Source organism: Octopus sinensis, linkage group LG5, assembly GCF_006345805.1.
Source record: "Octopus sinensis linkage group LG5, ASM634580v1, whole genome shotgun sequence".
Classification (NCBI taxonomy): Eukaryota; Metazoa; Mollusca; class Cephalopoda; order Octopoda; family Octopodidae; genus Octopus; species Octopus sinensis.
This window is the reverse complement of record NC_043001.1, coordinates 579,101-600,458: the sequence shown is the minus strand read 5'-3', so window position 1 is coordinate 600,458 and position 21,358 is coordinate 579,101. Positions and strand designations below refer to the sequence as shown.

The 21,358-nt window shown below is 37.3% G+C and overlaps 1 protein-coding gene across 3 annotated transcripts in view; it reads left to right on the top strand.

Moving 5' to 3' along the window:
* Positions 1-21,358, top strand: part of LOC115212029 (irregular chiasm C-roughest protein) — a 275,233-nt gene that overhangs the window by 71,432 nt on the left and 182,443 nt on the right. For all 3 annotated transcript variants that reach the window (XR_004999319.1, XM_029780828.2, XM_029780829.2), the window contains exons 4-6: positions 5,066-5,257; positions 6,740-6,862; positions 11,624-11,935. Coding sequence is in view for 2 of the 3 variants with exons in the window: in XM_029780828.2 (XP_029636688.1) it covers positions 5,066-5,257; positions 6,740-6,862; positions 11,624-11,935 (627 nt within the window). In the remaining variant the exon portion in view is untranslated. The remainder of the gene's footprint in view (positions 1-5,065; positions 5,258-6,739; positions 6,863-11,623; positions 11,936-21,358) is intronic.

Sequence of the window (21,358 nt, the reverse complement as noted above, 5' to 3'; positions counted from 1 at the left end):
TAGATATATTATGTATATATATATATATATATATATATATATATATATATATATATATATATATATATATATATATATACACACACACACACACATACATACATACAGGGTGAATAAACTGTCATCTAAATTACACAAAAATAAAAATAACACTGACATCTCATTTTAACAGATACTAGCAGTATAACCCGGCCTTGCCCGGGATTAAGTTATGATTATTAAGCTACTCGAGTTCTTTATTTCAAACCAAACTAAGTAATATCGACAAAACACTTTTTTACTCGGCGTAAAATAAAAACAAAACTCTTTCGCACCCAAAGTAATGTGTGTGAGAGAGAGAGGGGAGGAAGATGAACGATTTAAAATAAATAAATGATTTTAAATAAATATATTGTAATTGTTGTGTGAGAAAGTATATATACTATGATTATAAAATATAGTGTCTTTCAAAAACATCCTGAATTTGAACATTATATCTTGTGTTTAAGAAAAAACAAAACATTTTACATTTTATTTTTTATAAACGCCATCGCTTACTCTCTCTCTCTCTCTCTCTCTCTCTCTATCTCTCACTTTGTCTTTCCCTTTTTTTGTTGAGATGCCGTGAAACTCTCTTCCACTTTTCTTTATCTTATTTTTTTTTGTTAGACGCTGTCAAAAAGCTATGGCTGATATTTCTTATGGCTAAAAGCTATGGCTGAAAATAGAATTTTACCGCTAACTGCAGGTGCCTTGGGGAGAAAAATAAGTTGGCAAAACCCAGATAGCGTGTTGACGAATGTCCTCCTAAAATTTGAGTGACATGTGTGCTAATTTGTTGATGTGCATAAATTACAATCACGTACACACACACACACGCACGCACGCATCATGACTTTTATAGATATGATATTTACCAAAATTACATAAAAACATCTTGAAATACTAAAGAGTAAATTTATTCAATAAAATTGCCATTGGTTTCAACCACAGCCTCCAGACCACTTCAGAATCTCCTACAACTCTTCTGGTTGGTCTCCTTGTTTAAGTTGGTGAATGCTGCCATCATCCTTGCCTTCAGTTCATTATTGGTGTTACAAGGAGTTTTGTTAGTCTCTCACTCAGCTGTTGACTGGATGTTTGATTTTTATCACTCTTCTTGGTACATGTCCTCATATTGACTAACACCCAAGCACCCTGAAAAGTTCATATTGGATCTTCTGGCATAAATGCCAAGCAGTACAGCATGTCGTTTCCAAATTTCTGGCTGAGTGAATTGCGTCATGGTGCTCAACTAACCCTGCTATACGGTGCAGTTGACAAAATCAAAGACAAACAATGCAAACGCTTGAAATTATAAACATAAAATGGCAACAATTTATCCATTGCACCCTGTATATATATATATATATATATATATATATATATATATATATATATATATATATATATATATATATATATATATGTATATATATATATATATATATATATATGTATATATATGTATATATATATATATATATGTATATATATATATATGTATATATATATATATATATTAATCAGCCGAAATTGCGAAGATGATCCGGTTCTTGACTGATGACTTCGAAAGTCCCGTCCATGATTTTTGTGTCATCTTCTAAATGTTTCACGTTCTTGTCCCAGTTTGTATATTTTTTTACTTTTACATATATATATATATATATATATATATATATATATATATATATCATCATCATCATCATCATTTAGCGTCTGCTTTCCATGCTAGCATGGGTTGGACGGTTCAACTGGGGTCTGTGAAGCCAGAAGGCTGCATCAGGCCCAGTCTGATCTGGCAGTGTTTCTACGGCTGGATGCCCTTCCTAACGCCAACCACTCCGTGAGTGTAGTGGGTGCATTTTACGTGCCACTCGCACAGGTGCCAGACAGAGCTGGCAAATGGCCATGGACGGATGGTGCTTTTTACGTGCCACCGGCACGGGGGCCAGGCGAGGCTGGCAACAGCCACGAACGGATGGTGCTCTTTACGTGCCACTGGCACGGAGGCCAGTCATATATATATGAGTTATGGAATGGAGTAAATAAAACCTGGGCAACATATGTTTCGTAGGAAGCAGAACCTCAGAAGTGGCAAATATCCAAGTGAGGTGTATACCACAGGTTACTCATCGGACCAAGGGTATCTTGATTAATTAAGATACTCTTTGGCCTGAAAGTACTCTGCAGTGTACACCTCACTTGGATATTTACCACTTCCAAAGTTCTGCTTGCTATGAAACATATGTTGCCCAGACTTTATCCCCTCTATTCCTTAACTCATATTTTTATTTGCATGACTGGCACTCCTGGCTGCCTACTCCTTTTCTCTCTTTTACTTGTTTCAGTCATTTGACTGTGGCCATGCTGGGGCATCTACCATGAAATATAAAATAATTTTTTTCAGTTTATCATACTTTGATAAAGAAAAAAATCCATAACCTTCTGCTCCAATAAATCACTATTGTTCCTGAAAGTTGCTTTTTTGTATTTTCAATAGATTGCTTGAAGCTCACCTTTTCCCTACACCTCGATCTTTGGATCTTATATTTCTTTCTCTCTCTCTCTCTCTCTCTCTCTCTCTCTCTCTCTCTCTCTCTCACTGTATATATATAATGCTTAGCGGTATTTCGTCTGTTGTTACGTTTTGAGTTCAAACTCCGCCGAGGTCAACTTTGCCTTTCATCTTCTCGGGGTCGATAAATAAAGTACCAGTTTCGCACTGGGGTCGGTGTAATCGACTTAATCCCTTTGTCTGTCCTTGTTTGTCCCCTCTATGTTTAGCTCCTTGTGGGTAGTAGAGAAATATATATATATAGTTGAAATTTACAGAAAAACAAAAGACTTTTAGAGTGTGCTTCTTGTTTAGGTATATGAATCACTGACAACATATATATATATATATATATATATATGGCATGGAAAATGAATGATATATTCACCATGTTTGACAGTTGAAATCTACCAGTTGTTTTCATTCTCTCTCTCTTTATTTTTTCTTATTCCTTTCTGTTGAAGAGTGTAGGCTCGAAACCTAAAAGACTTTTTCCTTTTTCCCAAGCATCAAACTAATACACTTGCTTGTTGTTCATACACCTGTCTTCATCTTTTGTTTTTCTATAAATTTCAGCTATATATATATAGGTACAAGATTTTCTGGGCTGGGAACACTGACGGGGTCAGGGGCATGGGTATAATTATCGCTGAAAATTGGGTAGATAAGGTAATTGAGGTAGTCAGAGTATGCAACAATACTTAAGATTAGATTAGTGCTTCATCATGGATTAACAACCATTATATCAGCCTATGCCCCTCAGCCAGGGCTACCTGATGGACAGAAAGACCGATTCTATGACACCCTACTGCAGACTACCTCATTGACAAACGACAGGGACCTTCTCTTTGTGGCTGGTGACTTCAATGGGCATGTTGGACGACATGCTGGGGGCTTCCATGGCGTACATGGAGGCTATGGTTATGGTTCCTGCAACAAGGAGGGAACCAAGCTGCTGGAGTTCTGCGATGCAAATGATCTTATGGTTTGCAACACTAACTTCAGAAAACCTACCAGCCACCTCGTCACCTACCGATCGGGCCGACATACTAGCCAAATCGACTACATCCTTGCCAGAAAAAGGGAAAGATGGCTGCTTATAAATGCCAAAACCTTCCCAAGCAAAGAATGTACCCCACAACATAAACTGGTAGTTAGTGACTTTAGGATCAGGACTAAGAGGACGACCAGAAGACGACCAACATGGAGAAGAAGGATCTGGAAGCTTAAAGATCCTGCGACAGAGACTTAGGGACATATTACTTGAAGCCTTTGATGAAGTAGAAGTGGATATAGCTTCACATGGGGTAGAAGACAACTGGAGGTTTCTAAGGGACAACCTGCTGAGAGCCACTGTTATTTAGAACAGATTGTGTGACAGTGAAATGAATAAATTTGTCTTCTAATCAATGACACACACACATACTATCCCCACCTCTCTTTTTCTATTTCATCTGCTGGTTGAACTAAAGCACTGTTTCTAAACTTCTTTCTCTTGCTCTGCACTTCAATTCTCCAAGAAAAATGTCCCTCACCAAGAATACAGAATGTCAGTAGATAGCTTATTCTTTTATTTATTTCAGTCATTTGACTGTAGCCATGCTGTACTTATTATGTTAGTCTGTTTGCCAAACCACTAAGTTACAGGGACATAAACACACCAACATCAGTTGTCAATCACTGGTGGAGGGGCACAAACACGCAAACATATACATATATATACAACAGGCTTCTTTCAGTACCCATGTGACTGAGAAGCAAGCTTCTTCCCACACAGCCATGCCTATGCATGTAAGTAATTAAGAGAAGTTTTAATTAAAACTTTTTTGCAAGTTTTATTCCCTTGTTACTTGCTTTGCCCCATTCTGAAGTAATCCTTTCAGTAAGACAGGCGCCCTCGCCTCATCAGAAGAACAATGCACTAAAGAAGGGATGAGTCTGTTCATTGCTTCAGCAAGATAGTTACCATTAAGGGTGCTATGATTTTTGGCTCAACTTGAGACTCGAGTGACAAAGAGGGTATTTTTGTTTTAAATACATAAACAAATGAACATCCAGGGTGTGTGTGTGTGTGTGTGTGTGTGTGCGTGTGTGCGTGTGCGCGTGTGAGTGTGTTTACACAAACAGACAGACAGACATGTTTGCATTTGTAAATTAAACAGGATTATGTACCTGAATCTACAGATTTCATGCAATTGATTTTCTTGTCCACTGTATTGATCTGTGACTTCACTAACAAGGGCAGTCAATCCTCCTCTGGTCACTTGTACAAAGCATTTCAGTTCAGATGTTGTATTCCCGTCTGCATTTAATAGGACAAGCAAATTACTGCACTCTGCTCACTACTAACACAACTCTTATATTGCAACATAATTCAGGTTTTAATTATACATATTGTATACATACTTGCACACACACACACACACACACACACATATGAGTATATATATATATCTCTATATATAAAATCTATGTATATTTCTATTTCAGCCATTCAACCACAAGAATTTGTCCAAATTCCAGTCAACCAATCAGTGATAGAAGGATCAACAGCTACTTTAAAATGTCAAGTTAAAAATAGAGTAGGAAAATTACAATGGACAAAAAATAAATTTATTTTAGGCGTAGACCGAAATTTACCAAGTTATGAAAGATATTCAATGGTTGGAAATCCAGCAAGAGGTAAATATACTGCTAACTCTTTTTTTATTGACAACATCATCATCATGATGATGATGATGAACATATATAGCTAGAAAACAAGTATTAGTAAAGTGTGTGTGTATTCTTTTACTTGTTTCAGTCATTGGACAGCAGCCATGCTTGGGATTTGATCAATGGAAACTAAAAGAAGCCATTCATACACACACTCACACACACACACATATATATATATATGTATGTATTGATGCATGTGTGTGTGTGTCCTTGCTAGCATGAATATGTGTGAGACTAACTGTCTCTGAAATTTACTCTATGCAGACATAATTTTTTATGTTTATTAGTTTCCATTGCTTCAAAATTTTTGTTCTAGTTAACTTGATTTGCTTATTGTCAAACTATAACTTCAGTCTTCACTAGACACTGCTCTTATAAAGTTGTTTATATCTAAATGAGTGAATAGTTTAGTTCTCTTCAAACTGTTTTTCTTAACAGAATCAAAATAATGCTTCAGTTTTTAACCACATGTCCTCTTTTTAAGCTGGAATGTTTTACCCCAACTTCTTTCACAGTGAGTCTTGTTACTTTTACATATTCAATTATGTATAATGTTACATGCTGCATTTTCTAGAAGTTGACACTGATTTACACAGTCTGTAGCCATTTTCCTCTCAGACATATTCTTTCACTATTTTCTGGGTTGTGTAATCCAAGTTTAAGTAGTAGGAATATTGTAAGCAATGAACTGAGATCTGCTATTAATCCTGAAAACTATACATATTGGAGAGCACAAAAGAATGCTTGCAGTTCATTTTAGGAAATGTATGAGTATCTCATGAAAATCCTTGTTATCAGTATCTTTTTGTTCTCTTTATGTCAGATGAATATTTTAACAGGGTCCAAGTGGTCAACGACCACATTTTACTCCAATGTCTAAGTTTTGTCATCATTCTCAGGGATGAATGACATTCCTAACACCAAGCATTTTACAGTGTGTACTGGAGGCATTTTATGATGGTGCCAACCCTATCTAAAAGCCTTTCCCTCAAAAAACTAAAGACCTCTCAACACTGCATTGTCGCTGCTTGATTTGCCAACCCCCTTACAGAGTGTATTGGGTGCATATTTGTCATGCCACCAGAACCGGTGGGGCTGCATTATAATTTGCAGTGAAATTAATGTATGGTGGGAAGAACAAATTTATTATTATAGAAGAATGGTAATGGAGAAAATAACACGGTGTTAGGATGTTGGTAAAGCAGAATAATAAAAGAGACAGGAAAGAGGGCACAGGAGAGAGTAAAATCAGGGGTTAGTGTGGAAAAGAGAAGAGCAGCGTAGCAAGGCTGATGGGTTAAGTAGGGAGTAACTCTGCCTTGTCCCACGTTATACATATTGCAACATCAGGTCAAAATATTAGTTTTAAAAATTATAAATATTTATTTTAATGTTTAAATATTGAAAGAATTTTCAATCTCACTTTGTATTTTTTTCCTCTTACAGACGAGTTCCATCTACGAATTGTATCTGCTAAATTAGAAGATGATGGCTTGTATCAATGTCAGGTTGGACAAACAGAAGAAGCTGAAGGCATCAGAAGCAACACTGTTAAACTCACAGTTTTATGTTAGTTCTATTTTTTGAATTCTTCCCTTTAATTTTCTAACATGAGTGGAGACTATCTCAAAGTTCAAAAAGGTTCCCTTTTTTTTCTGTAGCTTTATAAATGTTTGATTTCCAAAGAGCTAACCTTCAACTTTTAAATATTTCCAAAATGAATATAAAATAATGTTTAAATGACTTTTTATATAAAAGGTGTTGGAAGTGGTTATATAAGTATTTATGTAGATGAAAGAAAAATAGCAGAGACAAGCAAGGGTTCCGGCAGCATTGTCAGTGGTTAGTAGAACTGCTTTCACAGAGACACGTTTTTGTGATATTTCCCAGCTTTGAACTAAAGTCAAATAAAAAGCGTTAAACAGTTGCAGACACCAATCATTTCAAAACTAATTGGAGTATTTGGAAATCTTTATTGCAAAGGATATCTTTTCAATTTTCATAGCATATTTATTTTGTTTGAGGTAAAAACATAATGAATGAGCTTTAAGATAGAAAGCATAGCATCATAGAACCAGATGCAGCCTCAGGCAGGTTTTTATCAAAAAGGTTAATGAGTTGTTATTAAATTAATAAGCTTCTTCTGACTCTAGGTATGATAATCATGAGAGGTTTGGCAAAGTGGTTGACAACCAGTTATCTAGAACCTGTAATTTTACATTCTTCAGCTCTTAGTTTGAGAAAGGCTGAAAAAGTTAAGTTTCTACTCACAAAAACAAAAGTACTGGGTACCACTGCATATTGTCAAGATTTCCAGGGAGTTCCAGATAAACCTACCTCAAGGCAGGAAACACAAACAAAGGCAGCAACATCAAACTCCCTCATTCACCAAATGCCACATAGTAGAGGAGGTTTTCAAGTAATGAAAGCGTAGCAAAACTAATGGTGGCACCTGAGCATGCCTGCAACTCTCAAGCTGAAACTGCTGAAAGAGCAAAAGAGTTTATCCTTACAAAATTGATGTAATTCTTCTTGGTAATAAACAAGCAATATATTGATACAAACAAATAGTTTTTAAAAACTCATGAATGCTTTAATATCGATCTCTCCCAGGAGCTTAGCTGTTCCATTGATGCAATCTTCCTGGTGTAACATCATTGAACTGCCTCAAGTTGTGCTATTAATTTGGAAGGCAAATATCTTCCATAGAACCAGCATAGTTTCCTGAAAGTTCTCAGAATCCATCTGGCCATTCATCTGCACATTGCCACCATCTTGAAACAAGACATTCTTGTTTCATATCAATCCCAGATCATGCACTGTATTTGACTGGAGGATTGCCACTCCTTTTGTTCCAAAGTGATCTTTGTTGCAGCATATTAGCACAAGCTGACTGATAGTGGAGGGCTTGAAATTTTCCTGCATAAAATTGCATGCTGTTTCCTTCAACCCATTTATATATGGCATCAAGATCTTTCTGTTGAAGATTAACATTGAAAGGTTTCTTGACTGCTTGTGCTAGTTTTGTATTGTCAGCATAGCTAGAAAGTGTGGATGTTTGTGTAACTGATGGCATATCTGAGAGAGCCACGATAAACAGCAGCAGCCCTAAGCCAGTTCCCTGAGGTACTCCACTTGCTATTATTGTCTCCTTGGAGAGGACCCCATTGGCTGCCACAGCCTGGCTTCTATCTTTTAAGAAATCTGTAACCACTCCTCCAGTTTTCCAACTATGCTGAGTCCTTGTAACTTGTGGCATCATTCTATGATTAACTTTAACAAGAGCCTTTTCAAAATCAAGGTTTATCACATGTTTGAGCAATTCATTAGTTGTTGCAACATCCAGTTATTATGGTTGCAGAAGCTGTGTAAGGTGGCTTCTTCCCGAGCAGAGGACAAACAGCATATCAGGGAGCAAGTCATTCCATTTCTAAGGGTAATACATTCACGAAACGATAGTAAGATATTTTAAACTTTTAAACCTTTTAAATAATCATACTTTATATATTTATACAACTATAGCTTAATACAATATTATTTTGGATGTATATCTTCTCTGATGATTTTTTTATGTATCCATTTTCCATGCTGGCATGGGTTGGACGGTTTGACTGAGGACTGGCAGGCCAGTAGGCTGTACCAGACTCCAATCTGATCTGGCAAGGTTTCTACAGCTGGATGCCCTTCCTAATGCCAATCACTCCGAAAGTGTAGTGGGTGCTTTTTACATGCCACCAGCATGGGAGCCAGTCAGGTAGCACAGGCATCGACTCATCATTAAATAGTGCTTTTTATGTGCCACCAACACGGGTACCAGTCACATGGCACTGGCATTGGTTACAACTACGATTTCCATTTTCATCTCGATTTTGATTTTGCTCGACTCGGTAGGTCTTCTCAAGTGCTGCATATCACTCGATGACTCAATGGTACTTTAAAATGGACTGGTTATGCATCACTGGTATCAGCAATGGCTCTGATCTCACTTTACTTGCCAGGTCTTCTCAAGCACAGCATATCTTCAAAGGTCTTGGTCTCTTGTCATTGCCTCTGTGTGACCCAGCGTTCCAGGGTCATGCTTTACCATCTCATCCCATGTCTTTCGGGGTCTCCCTCTTCTACAGGTTTCCTCCACTGCTAAGGTGTGCCACATCTTCACACAGCTCTCCTCATCCATATACAGCACATGACCATACCATTGCAGTCGTCTCTCTTGCACACCACATCTGATACTTCTTACGTCCAACATTTCTCTCAGGGGACTTACACCCTGTCATGTATGCACACTGACATTATGCATCCAGCGGAGCATACTAGCTTCAATTCTTGCAAGCCAACACATGTCCTCAACAGTTATGGCCCATGTTTCACTGACATGTAGCATGGCTGTTCCCACACATGCATCATACAGTCTACCTTTCACTCTGAGCGAGTGACCCTTTGTTGCAAGCAGAGGTAGGAGCTTTCTGAACTTTGCCCAGGCTATTCTTATTCTAGTGGCAACACTCTCAGATACCTCCAATACAGACTTGGTCACCTAGGTAGAGGAAGCTATCAAGTACTTCTAGTTTCTCTCCCTGGTATGTGATGGAATCTGTTTTTGTACATCTTCAGTGTTTATTGCCCCTGTGCATCTGCCACACTCAAAAAACTACCTTTTCAGTTACCCTTCTTCTGATATTGCTGCACCTCTTATGTGTCCATAGCTAACACTGAGTACATCTTATGGAGTTTGCCTTTTCTACAGATCGAGTAGGACCATCAACCTGAAGGGGTTTCTGATTTGTCCACCTTCCTACTTGCTAGGACTTGGGTTTTTGCATGATTGACTCTAAGGCCCTTTGATTCTAGACCTTGCTTCCACACTTGAAACTTCATCTCTAGTTCTAGTAGTGACTCAGCTATTAGAGCATAGAGGAGCTCCCAAGGGCAGCCTGTCTTGAATTACTTTGTTATTGCCTGGAGGACTATGATGAATAAGAGGGGGCTGAGGACTGATCCTTGGTGAACCCCTACTTCTACCCGGAATTCTTATAAACATTCATATAAACATATATGCACATATATATATATATATATATATATATATATACACACATATATATATACATATATACACACACATATACCTATACATACATATATGCATACATGCATACATACATACATTACATTATGGCTGCCCCCTCGTTATCGAGTATGGCTATTGCACGAAGCTTAACTGTTACTGGTGCTGTGATCGAATGTGACGTTTTAGCCCAGCTAAAGATCTACAATGTCTTGTGCAAAATTGGCAACTAAGACCTTTACTGGTAATAGCCGGCTGTAGTTGTAACTGGGCTTCATGTACCTTTGCATACATACATACATACATACATACATACATACATACATACATACATATATATATATATCTCGGGGTGGTTGATGTTAGGAAGGGCACCCACCCATAATAACCATGCCAATACAGACACAGAAGTCTGGAGTAGTCTTCTGCCTGGCCAACTCCTGTCAAACCATTCCGCTCTTGCCAGCATGGAAGGTGGTCATTAAGCAATACGAGTGTGTGTGTTAAATGACACAAGTATGGAACACTTACACACACGACTCTGAGATTCTGATTTTTGTCATTTAATAAACTTAGTCCACTATTCAATGGATACTCAGATCTACACTCATATGCACAATATGTCTAAAACAAAACATGAAGTTCTTTATAAGATATTCAGTTACACCATCCTACATGTATTTCATTAACATAACGTGATTATTAGCAATGCAAGTTGTATAATCCAATTGTCCGAGAAGTGTACCATATTAGCAGGATAGATGGAGAAATAGTTGTAAGGTTCATTCTCAGCTGGTCATTCTACTTCCAACAAATAGTAACAACATAGAATGTAAACTAAAACATAATACCAAGCCAAGACCCACAACTCATTCTAAAAATAAAAAGTACATAACAGACACAGAAAATTCGTAAACCCCAAAACTGAAATGAAGTTCCACAAGCAGAGATTATCCAAATAAAGCCTCCTAATAAGCTACCACAAACATCTCAGGGACAAAATATGATAACATATATTAAACAACACTACTCTTATACAAGTAAAGAGTCGCAATATAGCTTTATAATTAATTATGCACTGAGTGTAATTTTTCCTGTTCATTGTAGCAAACCTTACATGAGTGTACCTGTGTGCTGTAAGGAATATAGTGTAAAATATACAATATAATGAAATGCAAGTGTGTCTGAAGTATGATGTAAGAGAGAGAATATTGTTGTGAAATGTAAATATATGAAGTTGTTTTTCTCTTTAATAATTTTAGTTCCACCTGACCCACCACAGATTTTAGAAGCACCAATTGCCGCAGTTATATTAGGAAAACCTACCAATATTACATGTCTTGTGAAAAATGGGAAACCAGGAGCTAAAATTACGTGGTACCTGGCAGGAAAGTTGATGAATCGGAAATTATATTCAACTGAAATGTTTACTAAACCAAACAAACGAGTTGATACAAAAGGCAATATAATGTTAATACCTAAAACAGAACATTCTGGAAAACTACTAGAATGCCATGCTATAAATGAAGCTTTACAAAATCCATATGTGACAAGGGTTACATTAAATGTTCAATGTAAGTAGTCTTCTTTTTCTCTCTTCCTTTCTTTGTATTTTAGTATTTAATATGTTTTTATTACTTGCATTACAGATTACACTACAGAACAAAAAACTTATGACCATCCCATTTTTTGGTTCTTTTTATCTGTCACAGTGTATCTGGGATTAGAGATGATTTAATTAAAGACACTAACGTAGGATTTGAGGGAGGTTTTGGTTGTTATTTCCAGCAGATTATGCAATCACATAGAAGTTCCCTTGTTGGCTCGTTATTACTTTAGTAATGAAGGCCAGGTCAACAAGAGGATTGACTGTTCAATCACATCAATGCTATGCTGTATAGAGAGCTGACAAGAGACTTAAACAAATCACTAAGTCTACCTTGGTGTCATGGTTGGAAAGAGCTCATTATTATGATCTGTGGAAGTGAAATTAAAAAAAGTTCACTCTACATGACAAATTATTCAGTGACTCTCAAGTTGACTAAGTCTCAGACTAGGTTGTCTTTCCATAGAAACGTTACACTGAGGCAGTGACTTAATAATCTAAGTTATAAGTCTGAGCACTATTCTCATCATCGTTCTGTTCCTATGATCGAATGGATGTCTCAAGTTCTGACAGGCAGTAAGACAAAATCTTCTGTACAGGACAATAAACAAATCCTTGTAACACTTATGAATTGTGCATATAAAAAGTCATCATGATCATCACCCTTATCAACATGACCACCGTCAAATCATTTGAGTCAATGAAGGAACGTCTGCATGGTTGTTCAACTTACTAGAAATAGCAGTCAGATCTCAAATCTCACTTAAATATTACAATTTTAAAAAGAGCACATCAAATAATGTTGTCTTGGGTATATGAAAGAATATATAGACGTGACTAGAATATTTGATGGTGTGTTTGCTTAATCAGAGTTAATCTGTGACAATGTGTTCATCCCACAAACAATGTAAGTTTTCCTAAAGCACTTGTAGCATTAGATATTCTAACATTGATTTTTTGTCGAGTGTACTCTTCAAGATCACTGTACTTCCAAGATGTTTAAATGACCCGACCCATTTGAGTGACATGTTGTTTATCATTGCATCTGATTCTTGAGTATGTCCTGCCTCAGGCCTTGGTTGGAATAGAACTCCAATCTTATTGATACTGATAGTCAGTCCAAAAAAGCATAAACTGCTGCAGAAAACCTCTCAACCATTTCCTGGAATCCCTCAAATGCATGAGAAATCAAAGCACAATAATAATACTTTACAAGGATGAAAAGCAAAGTTAGTCTCAGCTGGATTTGATTACAGGAATTTAGAACTGAACCCAAATATGGAGACTGGAAGCAGGAACAATTATGATGATAACTGATCCATTGGGAATGAAAAAAAAAACAACAGGCAGACAGATACATAACCAAAACCCCAAGACTTACAAATAAGTACATTATTCAGAAAATAACACAACTACTACTACTGCTGCTGCTGCTGCTGCACACCATACATACATTGTGTCAATCAATTTCAATACAGCAAAAGGAACATAACTAAAACAAAAGAAAGCACATATCCGGCATGTACTTAGCAGTGGAGGGCAATTACACAATAACTATAAGATTGTTGAAATAATAATAATAATAATAATAATGATAGAACATTTAAAAGAAAAAATACATCAGGAAAATGTAAATAGAAGCCACACAACAATGCCAAATAATATAAACACTGAAATAGTAAAGCACGAAGACAAACATAACATTTCCAACAAAAACGATGTAAAAAAAAAACAACAAACCCAGACTGTAAGGATGCATAATTATGCACGACAAGCAGCAAGCCAAAACACAACAGACAAACATACGGATGAGAAAGAAAGCAACACAAATCTAAAACCTGGAAATAACGAAGGGGAGCCTAATGATTATGATAATATAAAAAGTAGAATAATCAAAGAACTGAAAACCACAGAGCTCAAAATGGACAACCAACCATACCTCCTAAAAATCAAAATAGACAAAAAAACAACATCAATTATAAATCGCATAAATCTAGCCATCACGGAACTGGTAGCCACTGAAACAAATAGCAATATCACTGAGCTAAATGACTTAGTATATGCAGCAGCCACTTCAGCCACAAAAGAAGCTGGATACTCACTCAAACCCATCCAAACAGGAGTACCACCATCCAAACAAACCCTGAGGATAAATAACATCCCCCCAAAAATACAAAAAATGAGAAAAGATCTGTCGATTCCTAATGAAATCAGTAGACAATCAACGCTACTGAGCAACAAAAAGAAAACAAAAATACTGTGCAAATACAACATCACAGAAAAAGATTTACCTGAGATAAAAGAAAAGCTGAAGCAAGATATCCTTGCCAAAGCACAAAGGATCCGCCGGTATGAGAAACGCCAACGTTTCTTTGAACAAAACAAGCAGTTCAACTCCAACCCCAAAAAAGTTCTACCAAGAACTTGGCAAAAATAAAATAGACATCACTGCAACACCTACGGCAGAAAAAGTGGAAGAATTCTGGAAAGACATATGGTCGGCGAATGAACAACCAAAAAAAAGGAGTATTAAAACAACAAACTTAACATCTGAGCAATGTTGGACTCCCATAACAACTGAAGAGGTCACCCAGGCACTGCAAAGACTAAGCAACTGGAAGGCACCTGGGCATGACAAGATCCCAACTTCTGGTTGAAATATCTGACTGGAATGCACAAAAAGCTGACTGAAAACTTTAACAACATACTGGCAGAACCAGAGAAAATGCCTGAATGGCTCATGAAGGGGAAAGCCATCTTAATTCCCAAATCCAATGAGACAGCAAAACCAGAAAACTGCAGGCCTATAACCTGTCTCCCTACCATGTACAAAGCATTTACTGCAGTAATATCACAAAGATTGAACAAGCACCTGGACGAAAACAACTTGTTTCCAGAAAAGCAGAAAGGATGCCGCAACTGCTCATATGGCTGTAAAGATCAACTAATGATCAATAAAGCCATAACTGAAGACAGCTACAGAAAGAAGAAAGGCCTCAGTATGGCCTGGATCGACTACAGAAAGGCGTTTGATAGCATCCCCCACACATGGATCCTCGAAACACTAGCCTTTAACAAAGTAGCACCAACAATTATAAAATACATAGAATACTCTATGAATAAATGGCAGACAGTGCTACAGCTCCAAACAAAAGAAGGACTCTTGAAAACCAGAGCCATCCCCATTAGAAGAGGAATATTCCAGGGAGACACGCTCTCTCGACTTCTTTTCTGTTTGGCACTGTCACCTCTATCTGATATAAATGCTACAGCAAAACGATCAGCCACCTTTTATATATGGATGACCTAAAACTATACGCTACAAATGACAAACAGCTGGAAACACTACTAAAGACAATTCATGGATTTACCAAAGAAATAGATATGAAATTTGGATCAGAAAAATGCACCAAAATAACCCTGAAAAGAGGAAAACTAGTTAAGAGTAGCAACATCACAGAAGATAAAGCCAACGAAATAAGAGAATGAGACCAAAGCCAAACTTACAAATATTTAGGAATCCATGAACTAGATAAGACACAACACACACAAATGAAAGAGAAACTAAAAAAAGAATATTATAGACGAGTTAGATCAATACTAAAAACAGAGCTCAATGCTAAAAACAAGATAATAGCTATTAACACTTTAGCTGTCCCAGTTATAAGTTACAGCTACAATATCCTTAACTGGACGCTAAATAAACTAACCAAAATAGATAGGAAAACAAGAAAAATAATGACAGGATCTAGGATGCTCACCCAAAATCTGACATAGAAAGGCTATATATACAACGTATAGAAGGTGGTAGAGGCCTTATAAAGCTGGAAAACTGTTATAAAATAACCACCATAGGACTGCAAAAATACCTTCTCCTGAAGCAAGGAAAACTGATACAAATAGTGGCAAAACACAAGCAAAACAAAAAACTGTTCTCAGTATTTAAGGAAGCTGACAAATACAAACAAGAAATCATACCACCTAACAAATATGAAGAAGAAGAAGAAGAAGAAGAAGAAGAAGAAGAAGAAGAAGAAGAAGATGATGATGATGATGATGATGATGATGATGAAGAAACAACAAAAGCTATAAAACAAATGAAATCCATACTAAAAATAGAACAGCAAAGAACCATGATAAAACGATGGTAAATATTGGACTAAACTAAACGCAAAAGAAATAGACAAAGAAAAATCCCAGCAGTGGTTGAGAAGCTCAGGACTCAAAGCAGAAACAGAGGGATTTTTAATTGCAGCACAAGACCAAAGCCTCCCCACCAGAAATTACCAAAAACATGTAATGAAAAGAAATATTACAAGTAACTGCAGAATATGTGGAGATGGACAAGAAACAATAAATCATATTATCTCTGGTTGCCTAGTCTTGGCTAAAAAGGAATATATTCACAGACATGACAGAGTTGGAACCTACATACATTGGAAGCTATGCCAACATTATGGAATAACAACAGAAAAAAGATGGTATAGGCACACACCAGAAAAAGTCACAGAAAACGAGAAAGCAACCATACTCTGGGATATTCCAATACACACAGATAGAGAAATTAAGGCCAACAGACCAGATATAGTTGTCAGAGATCATGAAGAAAAATAATGCTTTCTAATTGATGTATCAATACCAGCAGATGACAACGTGTCTCTAAAAGAAATGGAGACACTTTCAAAATACAAAGACCTGGAAATAGAGGTAACCAGAATGTGGAATCTGAAAACAGAAACAATTCCTATCATAGTGGGTGCATTAGGCATGATAAAAAAATATTCAGACAAATACATAACAAAAACACCAGGACTTACAAACACATATAACATACAGAAAATTGCACTACATCCTACGCAGAACACTTTCAATACAATAACCATCAGAGCATCACAACAAATCACAGCACATACCCAAGCACACAGAGCTGTGCTCGGTAGTGAAGCACGATATAAAAATAAAAGTACTGAATAATAATAATAATGTCACAAGAGAAGGCACCACTTGAAACCTTTAGTGATTTGTTATTGGTTGCTTTCAAGTAAAGAATAACCAGTAACTAAGAACTATCCGAGAGTCTGTCAGAATAACAATAATAATAATAATAATGATAATAATAATAATAATAATAATAATAATGATAATAAAAATGATGATGATGATGACAATGATGATGGTGATGGTGATGATGATGATTATTAATTATATTATTAGTCATAAGGGCTTATATAAAACAACATTAAATGACATGCAGCAACATAAAATCAAAAATGGGACAATACAATGGGTTTTTTCAGCATGTAAACAATAAATCATCATCATCATCATCGTTTAACGTCCGCTTTCCATGCTAGCATGGGTTGGACGATTTTAACTGAGGGCTGGCAAACCAGATGGCTGCACTAGGCTCCAATCTTGATTTGGCAGAGTCTCTACAGCTGGATGCCATTCCTAATGCCAACCACTCCGAGAGTATAGTGGGTGCTTTTTACATGCCACCGGCATGGGGGCCAGTCAGGCGGTACTGGCAACGAGCTCGCTCAAATCCTTTTACACATGCCCCCCGGCACAGATGCCAGTAAGGTGACTTTGGTAATGATCACACTCAAATGGTGCCCTTTTACGTGTCACTGGCACAGAAGCCAGTTGGCTGCTCTAGCAATGATCACGCTCGGATGGTGCTCTTGGCACCCTACTAGCACGGGCACAAGTGCCAGTAAGGCGACGCTGGTAACGATCACGCTCAAATGGTGCCCTTTAAGTGTCACTGACACAGAAGCCGGTTAGCTGCTCTGTCAACGATCACACTCGTATGGTGCTCTTTGCACCCTGCTAGCATGGACACCAGTCATCGAATTTGATTTTGATTTTGCTTTTGATTGATTTGATTTCGCTTGCCTCAACAGGTCTTCGCAAGCAGAGTTTTAGGAAAAGGTACGCATAAGTGGGCTGGTTACGCCCCTGGCATAGGTCATGAGATTATGGTTTCATTTGGCTTGCTGGGTCTTCTCATGCATGGCATATTTCCAAAGGTCTCGGTCACTAGTCATTACCTTGGTGAGGCCTAAAGTTCGAAGGTCATGCTTCACCACTTCATCCCAGCTCTTCCTGGGTCTACCTCTTCCACAGATTCCCTCAACCGCTAGGGTGTGGCACTTTTTCACACAGCTGTCGTCGTCCATTCTTGCCACATGACCATACCAGAGCATGCATCTCTCTTGCACACCACATCTGATGCTTCTTAGGTCCAACTTACATTCTGTCGAGTATGCACACTGACATTACACATCCATCAGATCATACTGGCTTCATTTCTTGTGAGCTTACGCATGTCCTCAGCAGTCACAGCCCATGTTTCACTGCCATGTAGCATGACTGTTTGTACACATGCGTCATACAGTCTACCTTTTACTCTGAGCGAGAGGCCCTTTGTCACCAGCAGAGGTAAGAGCTCTCTGAACTTTGCCCAAGCTATTCTTGTTCTAGCAGCTACACTTTCAGTGCATCCACCTCCGCTACTGACTTGGTCACCTAGGTAACAGAAGCTATCAACTACTTCTAGTTTTTCTTCCTGGAATGTGGCAGAAGTTGGTCTCTGCACATTTTCAGTGTTTATTGCTCCCAAGCATCTGCCACATACAAAAACTTTCTTCGCAGTTAGCCTCCCTTTGATATTACTGCACCTCTTATGTGTCCATTGGTTACACTGGGTAAAAATTAAACAAATTAAAACTCCCAATAGGGAAGCACTCTAAGGTCCTCGTGGAAAAACCCACAAAAGCTATGGCTGCCTGATCAACAGGGCAAAAGCCCTTCTCCTTTAATTCCTTTTTTTACCGGTTTATGAGCAGAATTGGTCCTTTCACACTGGCCTTTCTTCTAACATTCACCCACCTTTCAACAAACTTGCTAGAAGGCAACACTTTCCTCTCCACCCTATCCCAAACCCTAACCCAAAGTAAGGAAACCCTCCTTGTGACAGTTAAGAATGAGAGAGTATTGAGAGCAGAAACAAAAGGGAATAGAAAGGAAGAAGTGCAAAAAAGGATATGAAGAAGAATTATGCAAGAAGGAACTACACAATCGATTCCATGGAGCTACAACAGAAGTTGCTGGAAAACAGAGGTGGGATTGGCTAAAGAAAGGAACACTGGAAAAAGAGACTGAGAGCATTATACTGGCAGTGTAAGACCAAGCTTTGGCCATGGATTGGAGGGTCAACCTTTGGAATGAGCAAGTGTCTCTGCTCTGCTGCATCTGTAGAAGAGTGGATGAAACCATTGCCCATATCATGAACAAATGCCATAGACTTGTCCAAAGCCACAATCAGGTAGCAAAAGTGCTACATTGGAAACTGTGCAAAAAGTGGGGTCTAGAGGGAGGCAAGACGTGGTATGATCACCAACTGCAGAGAGTGGTGGGGTTGGAGACTAGCAAAATCCTGTGGGGATTTTCCAATCAAAGCATATCAGGGGCTTGAGCATAACAAACCAGACCTAGTGGTGGTGTATATGATGCACCATATATGCTATATAGTTGATGTTGCATGCCCCTTTCACCCACAAATACTCAAGAAGGAAGGCAAAAAGATAGATAGATACAACCCTCTTAAGTACAAAATAGCCCACCCGTGGAAAATGAAGAAGGTGAAGATAGTACCAATTATCATTGGGTCCTTGGGAACAGTTTCCGAGGGCATCAAGGAGAATATAAAGGAAATTGGAATAGAGTGTCCAGTAGGACTGTTACAAAATGTTTGCCTCCTCGGCATGGCCAGAATAATCAGGAAAGTATTATATAGCTGAAAAGAATGGATAGCTTGGTACTGTGGGCTGCAGGTAGCAAGCCAGCTATGCATATAAGACTCCAGGAGCTCCAACAAAACCTGTGATAAAGATAAATAATATGATTAAAAATATCCAGACAAATCCATAAACAAACACTGGGACTTACGAATGTGTATAACACACAGAAAGTAACACTACCAGGCACTGTGCACGTTGTACATGAAGCACTTTCACTACAGTGACAATAATAGCACCACAACAAACCACAGCACATACTCAAGACATGCAAAGCTGTGCTCAGTAAAGGTCATGCCTATAATATTTGGTTGATTGGGAAGAGTAAGCTAAGATGTAGACAAATTACTGAGGGAGATTGAAATAGAATGCCCAGTAGAGCTCCTGCAGAAAGTTTGTCTGTTAGGGACAGCAAAGATTGTCACGAGGGTTCTAAGCACTTGAAAGACTGCTAGAAACTTGTGGATACCTAAGGTTACAGATAGTAGCCATCTATCTGCATAATTCCTACCAGGAATAAGACCAAACCTGAGCCAAGCCATAATAATAATAATAATAATAATGATAATAATAATAATAATAATAATAATAATAATGATAATGAAGGAGATGACAAAACATTGGTGATTGGCAATATTCACTGCTGAAGCAAACTCACTCACACATGCAAGCACAATGAAACATAAAAATAAGACAGAGATTGTAATGTATAATTGTAATAAGTTTGCATATATTTGGGTCTCTCATTTAGTATGTTTGCTCTTAGCATCTCTCTATTTAATCCTACAGCCCCTGAAATAGCCAATCATTCACTCTCTCTCCTGTTCATTGTGCCACACCACCCATGTTACGAAGAATAACATATGTTCTCCTTTTTTAAGATGTATGATTTGAGAGAGAAGGAGAAACCAGAAATAGATTTTATACAAAATATTTTAAAAGGATTTTATCTTTTTAATTATACACAAAATTATTTTTTTGCACTTGTATTTTTTGAGTTTGAAAGAGTTAATTCTATGCTAAAGAGACAGCACACAATCTCCCAATCAGGTTTGCTTTGTACTTCCTAAGAAGGCAAAACAAAATGTTATATTGTAATATCAAAGGAATATTCATTGATTTATGATAGGAGCTATATTGTTTTGAAGCAATGTTATTGATAATCTAAGAGTTACAAAACTCTACGATAAAACTCAATTATGTTCCTTGATATAAGATATCTAAACATTCAAAATCCAATATGTTAAAATTAGGTCTTTTGTGATGATATATGAAACGTTGCTTTTCTTCATATTTCATAACATACCTGATATTTTTATGTAAACAATATGCAAAATAGAATATTATGTGTCATACTGTAGATATATTTATTGTACAAACCATGGTATAAAACCTTAACTATCCTGTTTTGTGTCATATAGCACTCGTGAAATATAACGTTCTCCACACAAATCAATGTTATTGTGATTTATGATCATCATCATCATAAAATACAATAGAAATTAAGGCAGAAAACATTTAAGCAACAAAATACTAAAATTTTACATCATATGTGAGTAGAAGAGAGATTTACTAAAAATGACCAAAGA